This window comes from Pavona decussata, unplaced genomic scaffold (genome assembly GCF_977016875.1).
Source record: "Pavona decussata unplaced genomic scaffold, jaPavDecu1.1 SCAFFOLD_229, whole genome shotgun sequence".
NCBI classification, from domain to species: domain Eukaryota; kingdom Metazoa; phylum Cnidaria; class Anthozoa; order Scleractinia; family Agariciidae; genus Pavona; species Pavona decussata.
The window spans coordinates 755,001-780,098 of NW_028145634.1; the positions used below are offsets into that span (position 1 = coordinate 755,001).

Sequence of the window (25,098 nt, forward strand, 5' to 3'; positions counted from 1 at the left end):
GTGAAGTGCACATAACAGGAAAAAAACCCCAGGGTGTCATCTTTGAAGGAACTCAAGGTCACTCGCAAAGAAACTACAATGCACTGTAGGTACCATGCAGTGAAATGATTCATTGCAATAGAGCTGAATCATGATACAAACATTTCAATTTTACTTTCTACAGTAGCTGTTTTCGCCATTTTCAATTTGATAGTGCTACACATAACAAAATTTATCTGATTGTGCAGTTCCAGAAAAAATCCATACCCACCCCTTGGAAGGTCATTGGAAATTCCTAGGGGGAGGGGGGTCTTAAAAGCTAAAATTTTAGAAGTAAAGTATGAAGCTAAACTGGAATTTCCTAGGGGGAGGGGGCGTGCAAAACAAAAAACCCTTCTGTGGGGGGAGTATGGATATTTTCTGGAACTGCACATTGGCCAAAAGAGTTTTCCAGCATCCAATTAACATTCTTGTTTTGAGAGATTCTGAAGCATGTGTTCAGAAAAATTGCTGAACTAGACCATGAAACTCAAGGACCCACCACTAACTTTCCAGTCTCCTGTTCGGAGGCATTTCGGTTTCAGAGATGATGACAGAAATACTGCTACTTGCAAAATTTGCTTTACTGATGTCTTTTCTGATTTGAGTTCTAAATTAATCAGGAAATAGGATGTACTTGGCAATGCACTTGAAACAAAAGTATAACATTTTGCTTTCCGTAACATCAAATTCTTCAGCCAAACAAACAGAAAATAAAGCTGGTGTATGAAATAAAAAAAAAAAAAAACAATTGTGACAAGTGGATCATGATACCCATTGTATCTGGGTGAAGCTGAATCATTTCACCCCTAAAATGCACAACAGGTTGTTTTTTCCCAAACTGTCCAATTTTTCTATGGTTTTCACACAGGTCACCAAAGCTTATGTGACACAGGTTACCATGCAAGCGTGATTTAAGAGTTTGTATGGAGTTAAAAATAAATCAAAATTTAGACAACAATTTTTCCTAAAAAACCCACAAAAAATATACTTAACTCTGAAAAAGCTTACCCGATGTGTTTTGCTTTGTTTTCAATGCTTCTCAGTGCTTCCAAACGTTGTTTTGAGCGGTTTATCTCTCAGCAGCTAGTCCACGTGCATCACTGTATTATGTTAATGACAAGGTAGGAAACTACAAGTCGAATTTCAATGAAATTTGGCCTGTCATTTAAGGAGAGCATTTCGAAAACCTCGCTAAAATTTGCTTGAAACTTAAGCTCTCGCTTACCTGCCTCAAAATATGACAAGAAGGATGATGTGCAGTCCCTCCTGGGTAGCTCATTTACGGAAGAGTTCATTTATTGAGACACAGGCCTTCGTTGAAAACAAAGTTCATTTCAAATCGGGTGCCATTTTTGCCGCCGACAGAGCCGTGTCCCTGGAATGTTGGAACAAACTCACGGTCAAACCTAGGCACGAGTACTAAAATGTGCCCAGCCGGGGAAATCCACAGGAAGCCTTTGGCACGTAACAAACCACACACACCCTCTCACGGCTAAGTGCAGTTCTGTACCAGCCAGCCGACCTTATGGCGGCCTTTTTCAGTAACGCGTAAAACATTATTCCGTTCATCAGTTAGCCTGCTAGATGGTATATATAATTGAGCTAGGTTCGCATTAACGTGACAAGAGAATATAAATAAATATACAACTTATACCGAATTACCTTGACATATTTGCTCATCCACGAAAGTGACTACATCTTGCAGCGGATGTAACTTCGTACCAAAATTTGATGGTATTGACTGAGACCTACCGAAAACGACTAAACACTCATCGCCAGATCTTGTCAAACGACTTAGATTATTTTTTCTTCCTGCCCTCCTGCTCGCAAGGAATAAACCGGCAATGAGACTTCGAAATACAAAAGGTTTAATGAGCAAAACATTGACCTTACACGTTTTTTAAAAAATGTTGCCGTTCTCGGCAAAACAACAACTTTGCGAAATTCAAGATTTTTTGGAGAGCGTGTATACAAAGACAAATTTCAGTTTCTTTCAGTCAGCTTTTATTCAATAAAAGCCAACTCGTAAGTTAACGAGTTGGAAAATTGGGAAATTCATAATAAACAAAAAATTAATAATACAAAAGTCAATTCATATTCTCAAGAGACGTTTCTTGCTGTCACGCCAAGCACGGCTGGCTTGTACAGAACTGCGCTTAGCCGGGAGGGGGTGTGTGTGGTTTGTTACGTGCCAAAGGCTTCCCGTGGATTTCCCCGGCTGGGCACATTTTAGTACTCGTGCCTAGGTTTGACCGTGAGTTTGTTCCAACATTCCAGGGACACGGCTCTGTCGGCGGCAAAAATGGCACCCGATTTGAAATGAACTTTGTTTTCAACGAAGGCCTGTGTCTCAATAAATGAACTCTTCCGTAAATGAGCTACCCAGGAGGGACCACACATCATCCTTCTTGCCATATTTTGAGGCAGGTAAGCGAGAGCTTAAGTTTCAAGCAAATTTTAGCGAGGTTTTCGAAGTGCTCTCCTTAAATGACGGGCCAAATTTCATTGAAATTCGACTTGTAGTTTCCTACCTTGTCATTAACATAATACAGTGATGCACGTGGACCAGCTGCTGAGAGATAAACTGCTCAAAACAGGTTTGGAAACACTGAAGAGCATTGAAAACACAGCAAAACACACCGGGTAAGCTTTTTCAGAGTTAAGTATATTTTTTGTGGGTTTTTTAGGGAAAATTGTTGTCTAAATTTCGATTTATTTTTAACTCCATACAAACTCTTAAATCACGCTTGCGTGGTAACCTGTGTCACATACGCTTTGGTGACCTGTGGTTTTCAAAGCTTGAGCAAGTCTCTGGGCAGCAAAGGGGGACTGGGATATCAATGGTATGCATCATTCACATTTATTTACTGGGATAAACCTCGGGGTGACCCAATTTATCAGGAAAACAGTGTTTTAATGTGTTTAAATAGAGGCATTTAAATACATGGAAACAGTGTTTAAACCCTTTTTAACACGCTTAAACACCCAGTTCAAAATGGTCTGTGTTTCATTTTGCTATTAATTAAACCTCAATTTATGATAATTCTGGAATCAAAGAATTCATGATAAATAATGCCTTGTGACAGTAACTTGGTTTGCTTGCCCATAAATTATTGCTTTAAGCTGCTCTGTTAGGGGTAACTATTTTGTGTTGTTTAAAGTGTTAAAACAGTGTTTTAATGCATTTAAACAAAGCTAATTTAAACACATGCAAATAGTGTTCAAACACTTTTTGACAGGTTTAACACCCAGTTCAAAATGGGCTGTTTCATTTTGCTATTACATGTAACTACACCTCAACTTCGTTTTGTTTAAAGTGTTTTTGACATGACTAAACAGCATTTACATACACGTACATTTTAAGAGTATTCAAAGTGTTAAAACAGTGTTTTTAGAAAAAGCATTTTTAAACAAAGCTATTTAAACACATGCAAATGGTGTTAAAACACTTTTTGACAGGTTTAACATCCAGTTCAAAATGAGCTGTTTCATTTTGCAATTAAATGTAACTACCCTTCAATTTTTTTGTTGTTGTTGTTTTAAGTGTTTCTGACATGTTTAAACAGCATTTTCATGCATTTTAACAGTGTTTAAACTCATTCTTGTTTAAAACACGAAAAAACGTTTCTCTCCTTAATCCCTGTTATTGTAAACAGGGTCACAAATGTAATTTCATTTTTGTTACTCCACCACCCCAGCTTTATCAACAAGTTCTACATTGAACCTTTTTTCAAATCTTATCCTAGGGGATTTTTTATGTTACTTGTTTCTAATTTTTTTATTTTAGATGACCCCCCTGAAAACCACTTTTTAGTGATGGAGGATGCATTTTATTACAATAATTATTATTATTATTATTATTATTGAACCGCCTAGTGTCCTATCCTTTCTAAGGTAGACTAAACTTACTTGAAAGTGTGGACTGGATATACATTTTGCCAGCTGTCGGAAGAGTGGCTCTAACACTTTGGAGAATTCCAACGGCTCAATGACATCAAGAATTTCTTCAAGTTCGTTGAGGAACATCACCTGAATGGATAAAATAAATCTATGAAACTGGCACTCTTGAATAAAGATTTAAAAAACAGCTGAATCTAACCACTACAAACTGACCTCTTTTGGGCTGTGAACTTTGGGCCAGAATTTCATAAGTGACAGTATTACCTAGAGAGAAAATAAGAGATTACAACAAAATTATTAAATGTTTAAAAAAAATTCCAAATAACATATTTATCCAAAGGACTTTTTAAGAACAGTTTGCTGTAAGGACCGACTAAGCGTATTCAAAATAGAAAAAACCGATTTCCCCAAACTTTGCCAGAATAAAGGGCTTGGTGAACTACCTCTAAAAATATAAGTTTCATTTTGTTTAGAGCTTTATTTATTTTGGGGGAATTTTTTTAAGATTTTACCCATGGAGGCGGGCTAAAATCACGCCGAAGTAGGCACTTTTGTAGAAGCTCCCTTTTATACAGGGAGCCTTTTCTAGAAAAGATTAACCCAACAGAACGAACAATTTTATTTTCTTAGATGACTAGCGGCGTTACAGATAAATAAAACGTAAACATGAATTTTTGACCAATTTTTTAAGTTGCGCCTCTTTACCGGTGATTATAACAACCTAATTTTGGCTAAATTCAAGGACAAAAAAAGCATTTTGGTACATCGCTTTGCCCTACGAAACTACACTCCGGGAAAACATAATCATTTCAACTAAACATTGATCGAATAAAAAATTGGGGTAAATTAAACAGCGAGTTCTCAGAGCGTTTTCAAAACATGTCACTTCAGCAATTAAGAGCGACCTTTGACCTTTTATAGCGAGGGGAAATATAAACAAGAGCTCATAAACCTTGACTTTCCTTCGCCGAAAGACGCTTGTTTTTACTCTGCTGGCACATTTTGGGTAAAGGAAAACTACACATTTGAATTTGAAGTTATGTACTAGCTATGAAAGATAATTTGAAAAGCAAAATTAGCAATTCAATTCGACTTTGCGTAGGCGGTTCCGATTTATTTACCACGAAATTGCGATTTTAAAGTCTGTTTACAACACAAATACGGCATCCACTACAAGGTAAACCTCATTCTACTGAATGATCAATAAATCCTTCTTACCTTAGAGATCTTTTCTTGACTAAAAAAAGACATAGCCTGCATTCATTGCAAAATTATTAAGCCGCCCGATCGCTGAACGATTAACCAAATAAAGCCACAGGAATCCCACTGTATAAAATTGTACAATACCGGGACCGCACAGCTCTTTTATTTATTTAACAGTGATTCGTTTTGCACTGTACTGTCCATTAATAATGAACTACCTTTATATGACAAACGTTGCGACTTGTCAGATCTCTGTGACATTTAGGAAACTGCGATTAAAAAATGGGAATGATATAGGCTAATTCCACATTGTGGCTGTACCCATTTTTTCTTTCTTGTGATCTTACAACTTGCTGTCAATCCAACGAAGTCTTAAGTGAAAAAAGATACAGAAATAGAAATAAATTCCTTGCATCACAAACAAGTAATAATTATAATAAGACAATAAACTTCAACCAAAACTATAGATAGGGATACGGCGATTGTCTCGGGTGAGTAGTAATATGAGGTGCTACAGCCTTGGGTGGAATCCGTCTGTAGACGCCCCAAAAAAGCCATTAGCATGTATAGATGATATTCCCTTCTCCCCTGACACTGACGTCCCATGCCATGCCCATTCAATGGGAGCGGCACAGATCCTCTTATTTGAACGCCATCTGATACCAAATGTGTCCCGATGTCTCGGTCAAATAGTGAGCTCAAGGTGACTTTCGCTTTTCTCAAAAATGCCTTTGAAGGTAAAACAGTCAATTACTACAGGTACTTTACCTTGCTTTTTACCTTGGAAATTTTAACATATAGAAAATAGAATGCATTAATGTTTTATTCACCACCGCCCACATTTGTTGTCCCCCCCCCCCCTCCCCCCCGCCTCCGCCCCCGACCTGAACGAATTAATAAATTCAATTTCTCTTGTCACATACATTCAGTTCCTTGAAGGCCCGCAAATCTAATAAGTCACGTTCTCTTCTTGTGAAACAAACAAGGCTATCATGCTCGTCCGTACATCTTTTGTGGTTTTAGGCAAAAAATCCTTCTTCACGGACTTAAGTATTGATGATCAGGGAAACTTTTCCCTTTGTATATTTATAAAGCAACAAGAAAGCTTTTTGCCTTTACGTTTGCCGTAGCTTAGTTGTTTCGTGACTTTTAAACAAGTTTTAATTAAATTAAATTATTTTAAGCGTTTCGTAAACGCATCGAAAACATCGCAATGTTTACTAACGTTTGCGGCCTTTGACCTCTGTTAAGTTCGCTACAGAAGGGTTTTGGTTTAAAAATTACTCCTTAGAAGATGTTCAAGCTTTAAAGATAAACGAAAACTTACTGATCCGTGACGATTCTTGATATAAAAAACGCAAATCATATACAAATTTAACCACGTTAGCTGACTTAGAGGTTAATTGTAACTTCCAACGTTAAAAAAGAAGGAAAAGAAAAGAAAAAAAACTCTCTTTGTTTTGAGAGTAAATATTTTTAAATTAATTTATGTTGGGCATTCATATACACAGTACACACCACTAAAACATACCTGCCCGTGCCGAAAACAACTTTGCTTCAGTCTTACATAGCGTCTCGAGTGTTGCAATAACGCAGATGCCCTTGCGTGGATTTGGTACACTTTGCAAGGATTAAGCTTTTCACATTGGCTAAATTGTTCACACTTGAACCACATGTTTCCCCTACAATCTACCCATATTCACACACAGCCATATATAAGCACCACTGACTCCGGTGGTCGAAGCCACTCACGAAAAAATCCACTGTACACTCAGCAAGTACAACGTGCAACGAACAAAAGAAGTTAGCTTTCGGGACACGGCGCTCTTTTCAATTTACGTGATCTTTAAGTGATTAAGATATTACATCTTAGTGTCCGAAAAGAAAAAAAGGCGTTTTGAATTGACGTGTCATAGTAATACCGAAATATGTAAGTACACATCTCAGTACGAAATGTACTCCTGGCATTCCTGTGGTTTCGTTAACTTGTTCTTTGGCTTGAGGCGTTCCGCGATCTCGGTCAATACACTTTTGCAATGAACAAGGACCGTGTTTTTTAGGCAGGAAAAGATCTCTAAGGTAAGAAGGATTTATTAATCGATATCATTCAGTAAAATGAGGTTTACCTTGTAGTTGATGCCGTATTTGTATTGTAAACAGGCTTTAAAATCGCAATTTCGTAGTAAACAAATCGGAACCGCCTACGCAAAGTCGAATTGAATTGCTAATTTTACTTTTCAAATTATCTTTCATAGCTAGAACATAACTTCAAATTCAAATGTGTAGTTTTCCTTTACTCAAAATGTGCCAGCAGAGTAAAAATAAGCGTCTTCCGGCGAAGGAAAGTCAAGGTTTATGAGCTCTCGTTTATATTTCCCCTCGCTATAAAAGGTCAAAGGTCGCTCTTAATTGCTGAAGTGACATGTTTTGAAAACGCTCTGAGAACTCGCTGTTTAATTTACCCCAATTTTTTATTCGATCAATGTTTAGTTGAAATGATTATGTTTTCCCGGAGTGTAGTTTCGTAGGGCAAAGCGATGTACCAAAATGCTTTTTTTGTCCTTGAATTTAGCCAAAATTAGGTTGTTATAATCACCGGTAAAAAGGCGCAACTTAAAAAATTGGTCAAAAATACATGTTTACGTTTTATTTAACTGTAACGCCGCTAGTCATCTAAGAAAATAAAATTGTTCGTTCTGTTGGGTTAATCTTTTCTAGAAAAGGCTCCTTGTATAAAAGGGAGCTTCTACAAAAGTGCCTACTTCGGCGTGATTTTAGCCCGCCTCCATGGGTAAAATCTTAAAAAAATTCCCCCAAAATAAATAAAGCTCTAAACAAAATGAAACTTATATTTTTAGAGGTAGTTCACCAAGCTCTTTATTCTGGCAAAGTTTGGGGAAATCGGTTTTTTCTATTTTGTATACGCTTAGTCGGTCCTTACAGCAAACCGTTCTTAAGAGCTTATTTTGACAGAAGGATTGTTAAATGCAGGAGTGTCATTACGTTTTTAGCCACACTCATAACAAACTCATCGCTTTCTGAGTAAACTGACCCTACTACTGTCAAGATCACCTGTATTGCAGTTTAGCTTCATACTTTGCTTCTAAAAATTTGACTTTAAAGACCCCCCTCCCCCTAGGAATATTTTCCGATGACCTTCCATGGGATGGGTATGGATTTTTTCTAGAACTGCACATTATACATGTAGTTTATTCTTCCTCTGAGAAATTATTTCATATTTTTCTCGCAGTTCTGTAAGAGCGATTTCATGTTAAAGAAAGGATTCTTAGTCAAATATTTGAGGAGTTTTGGCCAACATACAGCAAAATCTCCATGACAGTGCTCCTTGAATCTTACATACAGTGGAACCTGTATATAACGGCCACCCTCGGGACTTGAGGAACTGGCCGCTTAATACAGGTGGCCGCTTAATACAGGATCACTAAAAATACTCACTGGGCGTCGTCTAACGTCAATTTTAATGGCGTATCATACAAAAAACTTCATGCAAGGAAACAATAGAACAATCAACACTAGTACTCTTTCAAGTGATCAATACTTTAAAGTTCAGTGCCAGCTAGTTGTAACTTAATGGTATAATGTAAGTAACATTGTGTAAAAGTACTATGCAATAAATATAAATTGTCCTCTACTCTTCTACGGTATACAGTGCTCTATTTCTATGACTTACAGTTCACAACAAAATATCTCATGATTAGTTCCGTCATTTCATAGTTGTTACGCTCAATGTTCAATGTCACATTGCTGAAGAACAAGTTAATTAAAGATGAAAGCATATTCAAAACAAACTTTTTTTAGCGTTCGTGATATGGTACTGTACTTCAGCACAGTGCGGACATCTGAAAAGTGTTAACGATATTAAACGGCCGAGTATCAGCTTACAGTAGCTTTGTACATTTTATTTCTTTATAGTGATGCTGGATCACCTTTTAAACACAAGAAAATACTGCATAAAATGACATATGGCTTAATTTCCATTCAAGGGTGGCCGCTTAATACAGGTAAAAATAACAAAGAAAGACAAACATAGGACTGCTACAGGGTGGCCGCGGCCGCTTAATAGAGGTGGCCACTTAATACAGGGCCATAATATACAGGTTCGACTGTAGTTATTTACTGTGAGAAATGGAAAGAGTTGAGTTTTTGCACATTAAGATATCTGCCAGTAATATCATAACTCTTACCAGTTCAGTTAGGGTGGGGTCTTTTTCCAAGAACTGTACGATGCAATAAGCCAACTGCAAATGCAAATAAAAATAATTATTATAGTAATTGTTACTACCTGTAAGTAACAAGGCTCCCATGTTTAAGATAAATGCAAGTGTGTTCTACAACAGCAATGCTAACTTGAGACTTCTGCTTGAGACTTCTGTTATTTTTAAAACAATGAAATTAGTCAGACTGCAACATCTGAATTTTACCAGGAAAATTGGAAGGTACAAGTAAAAGTGAATAAATTGACTTAAAGTGCCCATATCGGAAAATTTTTTATTTTCTTATCTGAATCTAAACATCACCCTAAGAACTTCAGTGAAAAAATTTTTCGATTTGCATAAAACGCTAATTTTTTATGAATTTTATAAGACGTTCAAATTTGCCGCCATTTTGACCCAGGATTCGCATTAGTCTCCTCTCGGTTTAGCAAGAGCTGTGACGTAGATTCAGGAACACGTGACTTCAGCCTTTATTTCTGCACGTTTCTCGAAAATGCCGGAAAGATGTGTTGCAGCGAGATGTGGAAACATCAAAGACGAAGCAAATGGAATAAGCATGCAGAGGATTCCTTTCTTTGGCACTACATGCCCGCAAAGACTGAGGAGGCGAAAGAAATGGATCGATTTTATGCTGGAGCGGAGGAAGATGTGGACGGGTGCCTGGAAAGACCTCGTCCTTGTGCTCGATGCGCTTCAATGACGAAGATTTCACAAGGCTGATGAATTCAGGTTTAAACTTAAAACGTGAACTGAAGTAGGATGACATCGCGTTTGTGTTTATCCTTTAAAACAGCTAAGCGAAAGGAAGACGAAGACCGAGAGACACCTTCGAAGAGGAGCAGGGAAAAGCGAATGGTAAGCTTTCGATGCTGAATATTCACACCCGCTTGTGACATTCTAAGCGTTGTAACCTTCTGAGGTTTATAGTTTGACCTCACTGTTAACTCAGTCGCAAGTTTTATAAAATATAGCGTAATTGTTTTGGTATATATTCTCATAGATCGTGAGATCCGCGAAGTTTCGTTGAGACCAAGCTCTCAAAAAATACTAGCACAAATGCTACCACTGATGTAAATAGATCGATGCGAGAACGGTCGCACTCGGCGGACACAGAAAACATTGTAAACCATGATGTAGATAAGGTAGATAAACTGCAGCAAGAATTCAACGAGCTCAAACAAATATTGTACACACATGTGTTGCAGAATTCTGCAAACAATAAAAATGTTGAAAAGTATAACAGCTTTATCTCTGAAAACCTAACCACCACAACGGGGGTTCAAAATAAAAAAGGGCACAAAACAAATAACAAGCGCAAAGAGCGCAGAAAAAAATTGGCAAAAAAATGGATTGAGATACAAAGAGAAAAACACGAGAAATTCATGAAGAATTTTTCAAACAAACAACTTAGCGACAGCCTGTTAGCGTTATTTCTAAAGGGCTCAAATTTGTCCCGACACCGGTGACAGACACGAATTACATTAGACGCCAACTCTTGTTAGACTTCGAACATTTCGCAAGACGTATGCGCCTAAAAGATACAATGGATTTTGTTAACTGTGGGACAGTGACAAAAAGGAAATTAACCTGTTCATTGGACAAGCTAACAACTTCCATCCTACAATTAAATTTACGGCCGAAATTTCAGAGATCGAGACAAGCTATTATTATCACAGTTCAACACGTGTCCTTCCTGTAGTTCCACGAGAACAATGTCGCTAGTCAGCGCTTCCCAATTGCCTTCGAGTTCCTTGCAGCAGTAGCACTCGCTGATATTTGCTAGCAGATCACGGCTACAGTTACCACAAGTACATCTACATGGAAAATAATTCGTTCGAATGTTTGTGAGTACTTGGCCATAGTTTTGACAGATGATAATGAAGAGCGCGTATGCAAAATGCAAGGTGAGAAATTTACCATCCACTAACACGCACTCTATTCTTCAAGCGTTTCGTTAAATCTTCCTCGAGTCGTCGCTTCTCCTCTTGTTCCTTGCGATATCTTTTTAGCCATTCTTCGTCTGCTATCGGCTCGTCCGCGTACGGTTCGAGTGTATCATCATCTTCACACGTATTACTTGTCTCGTGGACGCCATCTATCGCCTCGACTTCGACGCTTTCAAATTCGTCCTAGCTGCTTTCTTCAGCGGTTTGCTCACTTTCCGTGTCAGATAAGTTTTCTGCCATGGAATATACTTATTTGGAGCTAAGTTTTTCCTTCCTACCGGTGAATCTGACGATTTTCTTTCTGCCGCGAATGTACTTTACTGAAGGTCAAGTGAGTGCATAGACTCGAGAGTTCCTGAATGTACGTCACAGACCATGTCACGTGGCCCTATTGTGAGCCTGTCGGCATTCTCATCAGCGGGGCGGGTGGACCGCAATAAAATAGGATTTTAAAGATTTGTAAAATTCATAAAAAATTCGCGTTTTATGCAAATCGAAAAATTTTTTCACTGAAGTTCTTAGGGTGATGTTTAGATTCAGATAAGAAAATAAAAAATTTTCCGATATGGGCACTTTAAAGAATTCATCCTCTTTTGAGTGAAACTGTGGAAACACAAGCCAATGAAGAATACTGTACACCGACGATCTCCAATAAAATTGAGTGTCTCCATTTAGAAATGAACTTTCATAACCTCTTTTCATAGAGCAATCAGCTGAACAAAAATTCCATCTACTGATGTTCCTAAAAATGTGATTCACATTCGCAATGAAACTGCCTCTAACAACCTGCGTATGCACCACTTTAAAATTAACCATCTTACAAATTAGTTGCGCAATTCCTTACTTTTAAAAAGGTAAGTCAAACTATGAGCCTAAGTGGCCCACACAGCTGGACCATTAACCCGGTTTCTGTTGCACTGATAGTTTTGTAACCCCCCCCCCCCCCCCACCCCCAGAGGGATGCTAGTGCATCACAGTGTTTTTCCCAGCAGTATGTCGCCAGTATCCGATTGTACACCTTGGTGAAGAAAGACAATGTGGAGCAAAGTTTTTTTGTCCTCAACAGTTTTTAACAATAATTACAAAGAGACCAACCAAGCCCTGAACTATACCAACCCTGCAATCTTCCAATCCTCTGACCAAATGTCCAATGCACTAACCACTACACCACTCTGCCTACACACGCAATTTAGAGTACCCATCTATTAAGGACAGTGTCCCCTTTTGCTACTGTGCATACGTTCTGTGCATCTCAGGATGGTCTGAGAAAGTCGGAATTCTTAAAGGTGGTGCCTGCTAAAACAGAAATATTTTTCCACCACTTATAAGTAACCATGCATTTTCCAGAGATAATTAAGCTTCAATTTGGAGAAAAAAAATCTGTACATTGTCTTGTATTTTGGTGCTTAAATTAAGAATAATTATTGTTGCTTAATTATCTCTGAAAAATGCATAGTTACCCCCCAATTTTCTTTTTGGATTTCAACAGCCCTTGCTAAGATCTGCTTTCCCCAGACAGTCATAAACCACACAAAAATACTTTTTTATTAGCAGGCACCATCCTTAAAGTACCCACCTATTAAAGTTCAAAACTTCGAATGAAAGTTCCGTGTGAATCTTACCTGAGGATGGTACATGCTGAGTGCTTTGGCTTTGTGAAGCGGCATCAACACCTTCATCAGAAATTGTTTGTGTTCTTCCTTTAGTGGAAGAGCAAAACCATTGATAATACTGCAAATAAAATAATTATTAATAATACAAGACATTAGAATGCAAAACAACATGTAAGTAAACATGACGAAGAGGAGTTGACAATGAAATCAAGAAATAAACTGACTTTCCCTTTTATGACTGATATATCTATGACTACTGGAACCAAATCAAATTAGGATTTACCGAACGCTGATTTTTACTATAATAAATTGATCCCAACTGTTTGTTGAAATGGCTTTTTTTTTTCATCCTGTTTTGTGCGACCATGGGATGACTATTTTGTTGATTGCCACATTTGTGACACTGGAACTTGCAATAAATGAATTTCAAACTATACTGCTACATCTTGTGTCCTCTGAAAAAACTTGTTCTTTGGAAACATTAGTACAGGGAAACTGTATTTCCATGAAGATAATACTGTCATCATCATTATTACCTGCATTGTACCATGCAGAATGTATCAGCTGAGGCCATTTAAGGTGCAAGACTGCACAATTAAATTCATTCATCACAAGTTCCCACATCAAGGACCTTACAGGTAGCAAAATTACCATCACATGATCACTTTTTTTATAAAATCTGCAGCAAAACCAGTGGTGCATAAACAGGCTGGTAAAAAGACATTTCAGCGAGTAAATGAAAAGAAAAAAAGATCAAGGTATCCAGGGAAATACCCTGTGTATGAGTACCACAACAGCCCATATGATGTCAGGATACCAACACAGATCACATGGGTTCCAGCTGGGCAAATGGGTTAGGCTTTCATTCTTAGCAGTCAGTGGATCAAGTTACAGTCTCTTCAATTATGTTGTTTCTTATAAGCAAAGAAAAACAAAAGAAAGGAATCTCAAGAAGTCACCTACCTTCCTAATATTTCTAGCAGCTCTGCAATTCCATTGTGGTGTTCTGTTTCGTATATAAATCTGCAAGAGAAAACACTTTTTTTTATACAACCAGTCAAATGTTGCTTGTTTGGCATGATGCTCAAAGTGCCAGTTTTCAAATTGTACCACTGTTGAAAACTTGTTTAAGTGTTTTTGCCCTTCTTTCTCAAAGACATCCCTCTTGAACAAAAAGACATACATGTGCCAATTATTGAAAAACTCACCTGTAAAATATATTATTAATATGTTTCCTGATATATGCTCTCAGGCCCAAAAACTTGCCATATATTCTATGGAGAACTGTCTTGAGGAAGTCTCTTTCTCTCGGATCTTCACTGTCAAACAGGTCAAGAAGCTGAACAGAAAACAACAACAATCAACAATATTATTCAGGGGCTTGGTCAAAAGCTATGCTTAATGAAATTTGGCATGAAATCAAAATTGTTCCATAATAGCTCTACTTCGACAGACAGACTCACTATCACAACAAGCAACAAACATCGAGTCCTCTTTGGATTTTTCTTTGGATTTTCATTGCTCAACTTTTTGAAAAGCAATAGGTTTATTCTAAGAATGTAAGCTTTCAGCACAGAGCTACATGTACATGTATATTTCTTACATAACACCCAATCTTAATGCTAAGTTACCAGAACTGGCCTACAGCAATTTGTAATCTTATGGCCAAATTTTCACTTAGTATTATACTTTTCAGCCAAGCCAATCAATAATTGATCATTTCTGTCAGTTATTAAACATAAGTTACAAAATTTGTTAGAAGGACTGGGGCCTTAGGGCAAATTAAGATTTTAGAGCCCAGACACAGCAATAAAATTTGTAAATGCAAATTTACCATGATTATTTGGATTTACTTTAAAGAGAAACCTGACTAATCAGTGACTCAAAACAAGTCAGACACAGGATTAATATTTTGGTACAAACCCTAAATTGAACAAATTAAGGATGGTGCCTACTAATACAGAGATATTTTTCGCAGCTTATGACTATGAGGGAAAAGCAGATCTTAGCAAGGGCTATTGGAGTCCAAGAAGAAAATTTGGGGTAAACACGCCTTTTTTTTTTAGAGATAATTAAGCAACAATATTATTATTCTAAAAGGCAGGGCTTGAAATAACGGCCGGTCAACGGACAATGTCTGGACTGATTTGGGAGTTGACCGGTCAACCTTTCGTCTTGCCGGTCATGTTGACCGGTCACATTTGATCGTTTTGAAAATGAAATAAATTAAAATTTCCATGCTGTTCAGTTTTTTCAGTTGTAGCAAGTCGCTGTGTATTGTCATTTGCGGAACTTTGATCTGAAATCCTGGGTGAAATGCAACAAGAACCGTTGTTTACAATCCGGGCATTGAAAACAGACATCGGGGTTCATGCACTTCCGATCACAAAGTTAAAAATAATTTATTTTCTAATTCACTTTTATTAGTTAATTTTCAAGTTTTGCATTTCTCCCTGCATATAAAGTAATTCCTCAGCCCAGAATAAATATAATCAAAGTACAAAAGCAAAGGAATTATACTTTATAAAACCAATAGTTATTCCAATCTTCGCAAGTTTATCTGTGTGTCTGTGTGTCTTCCGGTTCCGGCACACCCAAGTTAAAATGCCTGGTTACTAAGCTTTTCTCGATGAATCTCTTGTAATGAGGTGTATAAACATGGATTACTGGCGGAGTTTTAGGATCAAGATCTGACACCGTGATACGTACACCAGAAATCATTATATTTGGAGGCATTTACTGTGCATTTACTTATTTACAAATTTAATGTATACGATAACGATATTTAACATGTTGAGGGTTAGTCTTACAGACAGTGTACAGTACGTATTAATACACATACACTGTAAGCTTATTTTCATTTTGCTGCTGTAATTTACTTTTGTTGTTGACAATGAGTGCTTTTAAGTGCTTTAACTATTTTGGAAATATATAACGCCAGTTTTGGTTCATGGGCCCCTGTTTTAAGAGTTACTTATTTTATATAATTTGACCGGCCAGAAACGGTACGTGACCAAGCTAAAATGAATTAGGCCGGTCATCGTGTCCGGAGACTCTGGAAATTATTGCGAGCCCTGAAAAGGGGCTAAAATACAAAGCAATGCATGGCATTTTTTTTCAAATTGAAGCTTTATTATCTCTGAAAAATTCATGGCTACCCCCAATTTTCTTTCTAAATACCAAGAGCACTTGCTAAGCTCAGCTTTCTGCGCATAGTTTAGCAAAAATATCCCTGTATTGGTAGGCACCACCCATAAGAAACCCGAGTATCTCGAGATGCGCAGAACACATGCGCAGTAACAAATGTAGGCACCATCCTTAATTTGGTCTATGTATAAAATTTAACAAACATTCCCTATTTATAAATGTCTAGGGCTCCATTCTCTCTTTTTTCACATATTACCTGCATGACAAATTTCTGATCAATGAATTTCTTGGCCGCAGATGGCTGAAAATCTTGGGATTCTAAGAACCTCAAGAATAATTCATACACAATCTGAAAGATGAAGAACAGTAAGATAGATGTAAGTGCCGTAGTCTTGCTGTTCAGTTACAAAGATTCGTAGAGTTGTGCTGGTTTCTTGTAAAAAGCCTCTTCCCCTTTACAATGGAGGTGGGGTGGTGTAGTGCTTAGCGCACTGGACTATTGACTGGACAATCGGAGGGTCAGTGGTTCAATATCGGTTGGTTGCTTTACTGCTGTGTTGTTTCCTTACACAAGAATCTTCAATCCACATTGTCTCTTCTTGTGTATCAATGTGTACCGGTGACATACTGCTGGGGGTAACCCTGTGATAGACTAGCATCCCATCCAGGGGGGAGTAGCAATACTCCTGGTTGCTTCATGCTACAGAAACTGGGTTAAGCTCCAGCCATGTAGGGCACTTAGGCCTATAGTGCAACTTTACCTTTTAAATAGAAAATACTTGAATGTTCATACAGGTCAGTTAATTTCAAACTTTAGCAACTTTGCATGGCAGTATGTACACCTTGCAAAACAGGAATCAAAGAAATTATTCGCACCATTTTTTTTTCTTTTTTGCTACTGTCTTTGTCGTGAATCTTCACCTCTAAAACATAGTGCTCTTTCTAATAGTATGCACTTGTATTTATTTTATTTTTTATATAAAAAAGCCAAATTTTAAATTTGAAAAACACCAAGGTTGTGTACTACTTGATGTGACTCTTAACACTGTAAACTAAAATGATGAGACATCTTGGTAGGTGGTGGGGAATCCCTTGAAGAATTGAAAGGAGGGTTTGCGGTAACTTTCATGGGCAAAACTTTCAAGGTTCGGTGCTAAATAAGGTGCTGATACAGAAGTATCAAATCACCACCTGAAGAAAAAATATGACAGGAAACTCAACAACAGTACTACTGGTTAAAATTGGTACCCTCAGGGTCCATCAAAACAGTCTTACACGATGCCTGAAAAAGAGTTTCAGGTCCTTTTTCAAAACTCTTGAAAGCAGTCTTAAAACTGTTATACAAAAGCTCCCAAGGAATTTAGCTCTAACCTTATCAAGCTCAATCTAGTCTCCATCAAGTTAGCTTTAACATGCATTCTACAGTCTGCAAATTGCACTGACCAACTTCTGAATGTGAAAGTGACATTTAATAATACTCCACCTGAAGATGAGGCCATGCAGCTTCCAAATTGGGTTCATCTTCCTCTGGATCAAACTCAGCGCCATTAGGATTTGACGGCGGAGGAAGAGTCCGGAACGTGTTGACTGCAAACTGTCAATAAAAAGATAACTTCAATAATACCTTGGCTTGTTCTATAGTGACCAATTTATTAGATTTATGCATGAAAATAGTTATTTCAGTGTGTAAACAGCCCTGGGACCGGTTGTTCGAAAGCCGATTACAGCTAACCTACGATTAAAAGTTGATTGATGTTTCATTTCACTCATTAAAAATGGTTTTGAAGGCTAATTTCAAGCCCAAGGTAAAGAAAAGTCTTGGTCAAAAGTGAGGGCCAAAAATCTTTTGGAAGAATGGTTATTGATAAGTAATTAAACTTGAACCAAAGTTGACGTTAATCCAGGATTAGCTTAATCAGGCTTTGAGCAACTCGGCCCTGGTGTTTGTACAAATTTCCCTCTCCTTCTGCAAATGAATTAATTTTCTGATGGTTGAAATTCCATTCCAATGCTGTTCCACAAAGGATGACTTGGAGCCTCTGCAACTCTGCTTGAAGTTAACTGGAAGTTGGCTGATCTCTAAACTTGAAGAAAATATATTTGGGCAACACCTTAAAAGGCACTTTGAATATTCACTGCAGGGCTGTCAACTCTCCTGGATAATTTGGGAGTCTCAAGATTTTGAACCATATCTCCCGGTCTCCAGATTTATGTCTGTAATCTCCAGATTTTGAGCCATATCTTCTGGTGTACAAATTTATGCCTGTAATATCCCGGATAATTGACGAAGTTTGCTATTTGTCGTTGACTCAACTTCCTGAGAAGAATATCTGAAATGTTTATCGTTGTTTGTGGTACCCGTGAAGTTTGCCTTGATGGGACACCTCTGTAAGGCGCTTTGTTATCGTCATATTCTCCATATTTGAAGACGTGAGGTTGACAACCCTGCACTGTCAAAATCTGACAAATTCAAGCAGAGTTACAGAGGTTCAGAATGTCTTCCCATGAACTACCAGGATACTGAGATCATCTTTGATCTTTCCATTAAGGGTGCCGATGTGGAGCAGTGACGTTTATTTATTGTAAAACTAGTAACCTCACATGCCAAAAACAGTGCCCATTTATACTCTTAACTCAAAAGACTCACCTCGAAACTCGACTCAAGACTTGATCCTCTAAATTTTTGAGACCAGTGAAACGTGTCTCGAGAAGCGAGGGACTGTCCAATTAATTTTGAGCGGTTCAGCAGAACAACTTACTGACCATAAAACAGCCTGCGTTGCAGTTGTTTTTTTCCAAGCAAGTACAAGAAGTGAAACAAAATTTTTCAAGGAGGAAGAGAAAAAAAAATGGAGGAGAGGAAAGGAAACCCTACTAATTTTTTTGCTCCTTTTTGCGTACGCTCTCTGAAAAGACAACAGCTACTATGCAGACTAAACATGAAACCAACAGTATTTCAATCTGTACGAATAAGACTTTGAATCAAGATAAACAAAGAACCTTTACCATGCTTGTCACTTCAAGGTAGATGGGATCTGTAATGACACCCTTGTTGTGTGTGATGAAGTCCACGATCTCATTAAGTGCTGCTCGTTTGACTTCCTTGAATTTGAGATCGCTTAAGGGGTCCATGGCAAAATCAAACAAAATGCAGCACTGTTGAATCTTTTGGACAAAAAGCTGCTCCCTTTCATTTGGTGGTGCATCTGAAAATAGTCAGAAAATGAACACTTTAAAATGACTACTGTACATCAGCAGGAATTTGTTTGTGTTTTGTCACATCTATTCTACAACATTAAGGTTACCCAGTACCTTCAGAGGTGTCTTCAGAGGTGTCTCGCGTCCAAGCGATATAGCATTTAAACTGTAGATATCTGAACCCTTATATCAAATTAAAGCTTATAGAGCTGGCTATCCAACTAAACCAAGAATTTTGAAATAAAATAAATTTCGGATTTTTAGCGCTGTTTTCTCAAATAAATTTTTTTCACTTGGAGGAGCCCCTTCAAAGAGTTGAAACTCAAAATGAATTTGTTTGTTTGCCTTCAAATCTGGACAGTAGCTAGTTTAACATATAAACAACAAAAATGTGTCTGCGAATTTTTTCTTTCGAAATATTTTTTCTCCGAGAGCGATTTTTGTACGATTACTCCACATTTTTTCCATCCTATTTCAAAAATGCTCTATAACTTTTTACTGCGATTGAATATGGCAAAACGCAGACATGTTTTTTTAGCGCTTTGGGTCCGGAAACTGAGGAGCAAATTAAATTAACAAAAAACAAAATTCACTTTGACTTGTAGCTTTAAAACAGTGATTCGGACGCTCGAAATTAGAGGTCGTGAAAAATTTGACAATTAATTTTATTTCAAAATTCTTGGTATGGTTTGATAGTCAGCTCTATAAGCTTTAATTTGATATAGGGGTTTAGGTATCTACAGTTTAAACTGTACGTGCTACATTGCTTAAACGCTAGACACCTGAGGTATCAGGTAACCTAAATTATGTAGTGACTTAGCCCCTGTCTCAGGAACAAAGTATTCTTACAACATAACGAGGAAGATGTCAAAAGAATTTTTTAAGTAGGGCTTGAGACTAATGGTAGCCAACTAGCCACAGACTTGTAAAAATTCAGTTTTGCCTATTAGGTTTTGTAATTTCACTAGCCATTTTGGCTAGTAAAATTTCAGTTTTGAGGTTTCTGCTTTCACTAGCCATTTTGGTTAGTAAAAGTTGAAAAGCACTGGAGTGCTCAACAGACAAAAATGAAAACAATATAATTTCATTATCACAAATTTAAAGTAAATCAAGAGAACAAGAACAACATTAATTTTTGGTTGCTGTTTGTGCTGCATGCTTCTTTTTCATGTTAGGGTCAACTTGAAATTTCAATTCATTTGGAAATAATGCAATTTTTAAACATTGAAAAAAAATTTTTACAGGTGTGGGAGATTTAATATTATTATTACATGTCTTTAGAATTAAAAAATGTAATGAAACTGCGGCTAGTGAAAATTTTTGTTTTGGCTAGTGAAATCAGACCTGATACTAGCCACTGGGCTAGTGAGCTAAAACATTAGTCCTGTACCCTGTTTAATGGTAAAAAAAAACATGTAAAATGGAAGGTAGAGAACATACAGTAGCAGGGTTAGGGTTAGGATGTAGCCAAAAGCCATACCCAGTGTGGTTTAACTCAGGTTGACAACTGATTTAAAGCGACACAGTCGCAACCTGAGATCGTGCGTTAGTTCATTTAATTTGTAATTTTATCTTTCATATAATTCTATTGCTTTTCATTGTACTTCATAAGAAACTGACCACCCAATATTGCACGAACACTGGTATACTATGAAGCACATTAAATCATCACAAGGCACATTAAAAGTATTTTTTAAATGTTCACTACACATGTAACATATTTTCAAGGCATAGCTGATGTGTAGAAAATAATCCAAAGATTATTTGGCCCATCAACGAAGGAGTTGAAATCAAAATTTGCATCAGATAATTTTAATATTTCAACATGACATTTTTTATCAAATGCAAAGAAAATCAAAGTGTAAGTAATAAATATGCACAGGATGATCCCACATATGAATCAGAATTTTATTTGAAAGCTCAACAAAGGATTTAGATGGACTCTGAGATGAGGCAATAAAACCAATCTGAAATGTTCAAAGATTTCACTTCCCTAATAATCTCAATTCTACAGTTGTTCTCTACAAAGGCTTACAGATAGGAACTAATAAAAATGATATGGAAGCCTAAGAAGTTGCTGTAGTTAAAAGAGTACCCCTGTCACGGACTAGTTACCATGGCATCCATGGGAACTTCTAATTTCACTGTGCCACAGGAACTCAAGTCTAAGTACACGACATGCGGATTGCCTTAGCCCCAGATGCAACCTTATTTGCATGTACATCAATACCTGCAAGGTTGTCGTGTACATGTGAAAAAAATTATATATTGAGGAAACATGAAGTTCACCCTTGGAAGCAAACATTAAACCTAATTTTATTGCTGTTTGAATGCTGAGTTTAAGACTCACCACAACCACACTTACAAAAGCATTTTACACATAATTTAATGCAGGATCAACATCCAACATTAATTAGGAGAACTGCATTGGTGACTCTATAATAATATTACTCAAGAAAAAAAGGCTACGCCAAAAAAAATATCTCTTTTTAACAATGCTGATGACAGGCATACCACCTTTGTAACACACTAATTTGACCGTAATTTTTGTGCTTTAAAGTTCACAAAAATTAAAGTAAAGGTAAGAGTACTCACTGCTTAGCATAACACAAGTGAACCTTAGGATGACGGCAGAGATGAAACAGCTGTGTTGTTAGCAATAAATTCCAACTTGTTTGGACTGAACGTTTTGTGCTCTTCTTAGCTTTGACACATGAATCATTGCATATAGTTTACGTCTGAAAAATACCACCCAATTTTGCATGATGTGTTTTAATTCTAAACCTAACAAAAATAAAACCTTTGAAGGTAAATGAGGAAGCTGTTTGCTGTACAACAATACACCCCTTGCTAATAGCTTCAGCTGTTGGCTTAGCAGTGCATAATTAGCTTTGTTAAAAATGATTTTGTTGTATCCAAACATCTTCAACCAGTTTGATAAAGCAAATCAAAAAGGTTACAAAGGTAAGCTCATCTCTCCTTTTTTTATGGATTTTGCAAAATGCTGGCAAGTGTGTCTCACAAAAGTGGAACACTTTACACTGGATCGTTTTTTGTGACGCTCCAAGTGCTAACATTAACACATAATCAGACTGGCATGCCAAACAAAGTCTTTTCCAGATCTGCTCCAGAGAACTAGTCAGTATGCCGTGGACCAATCGTGGGCCATTTCATGTTGTTTTCTGTCGACATTATACCAGATCGATTTCTGTGCCAGCACAAAAATAACTTTGGTACAGAGCAAACGTAGCCTTATTCAACAAGCCTGGTGAACGCAAAACACACAAACAACAAAATATTGAGGGGTCCCACAATTTCAGTCAAATCACCATTTATGTGTCAGATAATTAAATTATTTAAATAAAAAAAGATTTTAAAAAGTTGAAAATTGAAGTATTTGCAAGTGGAATTTGATATATTTGACTTGGGACCAATGTTGTTTACATCAAGATGTACTTCAATTAATTCTGAAAATTTTCTTAAAGCTTATCTAAACACCTAAATAAAAAAAATTGGTTTATATTGCTGTTTGGAAGATATGAAATAAAAAATGGATTTTTTGCGGACTTGTGGATGCATAAGCGAATTTATCACATTAGCAAATTTTTCATAGCTGAAAAGTATTCACCTTAATGTCTATAACAAGGGCATGAATACACTCAGTATTGATTTGAAAGGCTGCTGAAACAGAGTGTCACATAATCGTAAAAAAAAGAAGCCGTAACAAAACTGTACGAAACCGTAAAGTATATTTTGCCTTTCAAAACGCCCCGCGGGCAGGCTCAAATGCAATAAAATTCGACATTATCACAGTTTGCGACCAACTGACCCGAAAACAACAAACAAAAATGGCAAACCATTAGCGTGTTGAATTAAAAGCAATTTTCGCTTCAATATAGCACGTTTTGAATACCCAAGGGCATTTAAAAGGCCCAAAACCAAAACGAAAATTGCTGGATAGCTGCGGCGTGTAATCTCACCTTTCAACGGAGGCAGTTTGACAATCTCGCGATTGTCGCTAACGTTGAACGACGAGGAACTCTGTCGTTTCTCTTTCCTCATAATTGACGGACCATTTGCATACTGCCTTAACTTGACAGCTTGGCTGGGAGGATGTGCAACTGGCTGAGACTTTGGTTTAGCCTGCATGCGGGGACGAAGCAAAATAAAACGTCAAGCTTAGTCTGAAAAAAAAGAGTTCCGAAAAATACGTCAGCACCCATCCCAGTAAACAATATCCATCCAGTCTGAATGAAGTGTGATTCGATTCGAACCACAAAGGATTTGACAAGACGAAAGCGAAATTTTCCGCTCACCTCATCGACAACAGCTTCTCCGTTTTCTTTATTCGCTTGTTTAGCACTTCCCCCAGTCTTTGAACTCTGCTGTTGACCGAGAGAAGTACAAGAGATCGATCAATCGATCTGTCATTCATGATCAAAATGTTATGATCCCAGCGATCGAGCGCAAGTTGCCGGGAAAAAAAGCGAATTTGAAAGCGCTTCAATACATTACCTTCTCTTTCTTCCCTTTATTTGGCATTGTCGTGATCCATTTAGCCAGTGTAAACGGAAAACATGGCGATATAAACACAATTTTTGCTGTTACAAAGTTGAGAGCCTGTGGAGATCGATATCATACACAGTTACCTTCGGAGCAGCAGCAACCTGTTTCCTGATTGGTTGATATTTTCTATGGCATTCGGATAATCACGTGGTCTTTCCTTTGATGAAAGCGCGGGAAATAAATGGTTTTACGCATATTTATCTTATACCACCCAGATCACCTTTTATTCTGTAGTGTTGGTGTTTTTCTAATTCCCTAAAGAGAAACTTCTAGCTTATTTTGTTAGCTTATAAATATAGAGCTCCTGTACTGTGCACTTCCTTCCCTGACGCTCTTTTGGCTCGTGGAAAGATTGCGTGACGAGCCAGACTTGAGCGTCTGCGAGCTGAGAGAGGCAAATATCAATAAAAGGAGTCAATGTTATTTACCACTACAGAATCACGTTTTTGTTGTATGCACAGTTACCGTTGGACGAAGTAGAACTGACTTTTACTTCTGGCAACGATCGCAGCAACAAAATAATTGTTCGTGCAACTTGCGTCGCAACAAAATTGCGAGACAAGTTGCAGGAAAAATTGCCTAACTAGTGGACCCTAGTGTCACAGCGCCTACCCTGTTCTCCGGATGTTTTCTTTTTTTTTTTCTCCTCAGACAGTTCAAATCAAAAGTAGCCACCCTTGCACAGGCGCGTAGACAGCCCAATACTTTGTCGCAAATACAACTTACTCTTTGACTTGCCGCTGTTTTCCTGCGATTTTTTAGCCTACGTGGTCGGCGTAATCGGGGAAGGGGAGGGGGTGCGAGGAAGGCGAGAATAAATGAGGGGAATTGGGGAGAGGGGAATATTTTCTCCCCGCTCCCTCGCTCCCCCTCCCCTTCCCCGATTACGCCAGCCACGCAGGCAAGCGATTTTTCAGCTGTAGCGTGGCCTGTGCGAGGGTGTTTACAGGTGCGATTTTTAACACGCAGTGGCAACACCATTATAATTCAGTTCGCATTTGTAGTTCTTTCGGTTTTTGCCAAAATAAACCGGATTCCACCTAACAAGGAAAACTTTGCCGAAAGAGTCTACGCTTCCAGGTCCAAGTTGTTCAAAGAGCGGATAACTTTGTCCGCTGGGTAAGTCGCCATCTGGCCAATCAGATGCGTGGAATATTTACCGTATAACCCAATGATTCCTGAAAACGAGAGTTAATACAAAATAACGAAAAACTTTATGCGGAAATGTCGCCAAATCGGTATTACAGGGAGAACCTGATTTGTTCCGCT

General features: G+C 37.7%; 1 protein-coding gene across 2 annotated transcripts in view; it reads right to left on the minus strand.

The window, feature by feature from the left end:
* LOC146458761 (serine/threonine-protein phosphatase 2A 56 kDa regulatory subunit gamma isoform-like) overlaps positions 1 to 23,937 on the minus strand; it is a 31,308-nt gene extending 7,371 nt beyond the window's left edge. Inside the window, exons 1-12 of one of the 2 annotated variants that reach the window (XM_085090323.1) lie at positions 23,779 to 23,937; positions 23,580 to 23,648; positions 23,244 to 23,406; positions 19,072 to 19,271; positions 17,549 to 17,659; positions 16,322 to 16,414; positions 14,127 to 14,257; positions 13,882 to 13,941; positions 12,928 to 13,036; positions 9,330 to 9,383; positions 4,135 to 4,185; positions 3,931 to 4,050 (exon numbers count right to left, since the gene is read on the minus strand). In XM_085090323.1, the coding sequence (XP_084946449.1) occupies positions 3,931 to 4,050; positions 4,135 to 4,185; positions 9,330 to 9,383; positions 12,928 to 13,036; positions 13,882 to 13,941; positions 14,127 to 14,257; positions 16,322 to 16,414; positions 17,549 to 17,659; positions 19,072 to 19,271; positions 23,244 to 23,406; positions 23,580 to 23,648; positions 23,779 to 23,805 (1,188 nt within the window). In that variant the 5' untranslated portion in view covers positions 23,806 to 23,937. The remainder of the gene's footprint in view (positions 1 to 3,930; positions 4,051 to 4,134; positions 4,186 to 9,329; positions 9,384 to 12,927; positions 13,037 to 13,881; positions 13,942 to 14,126; positions 14,258 to 16,321; positions 16,415 to 17,548; positions 17,660 to 19,071; positions 19,272 to 23,243; positions 23,407 to 23,579; positions 23,649 to 23,778) is intronic. The other variant, XM_085090324.1, reaches the window with a different exon arrangement.
* Between the last annotated feature and the right edge of the window lie 1,161 nt (positions 23,938 to 25,098).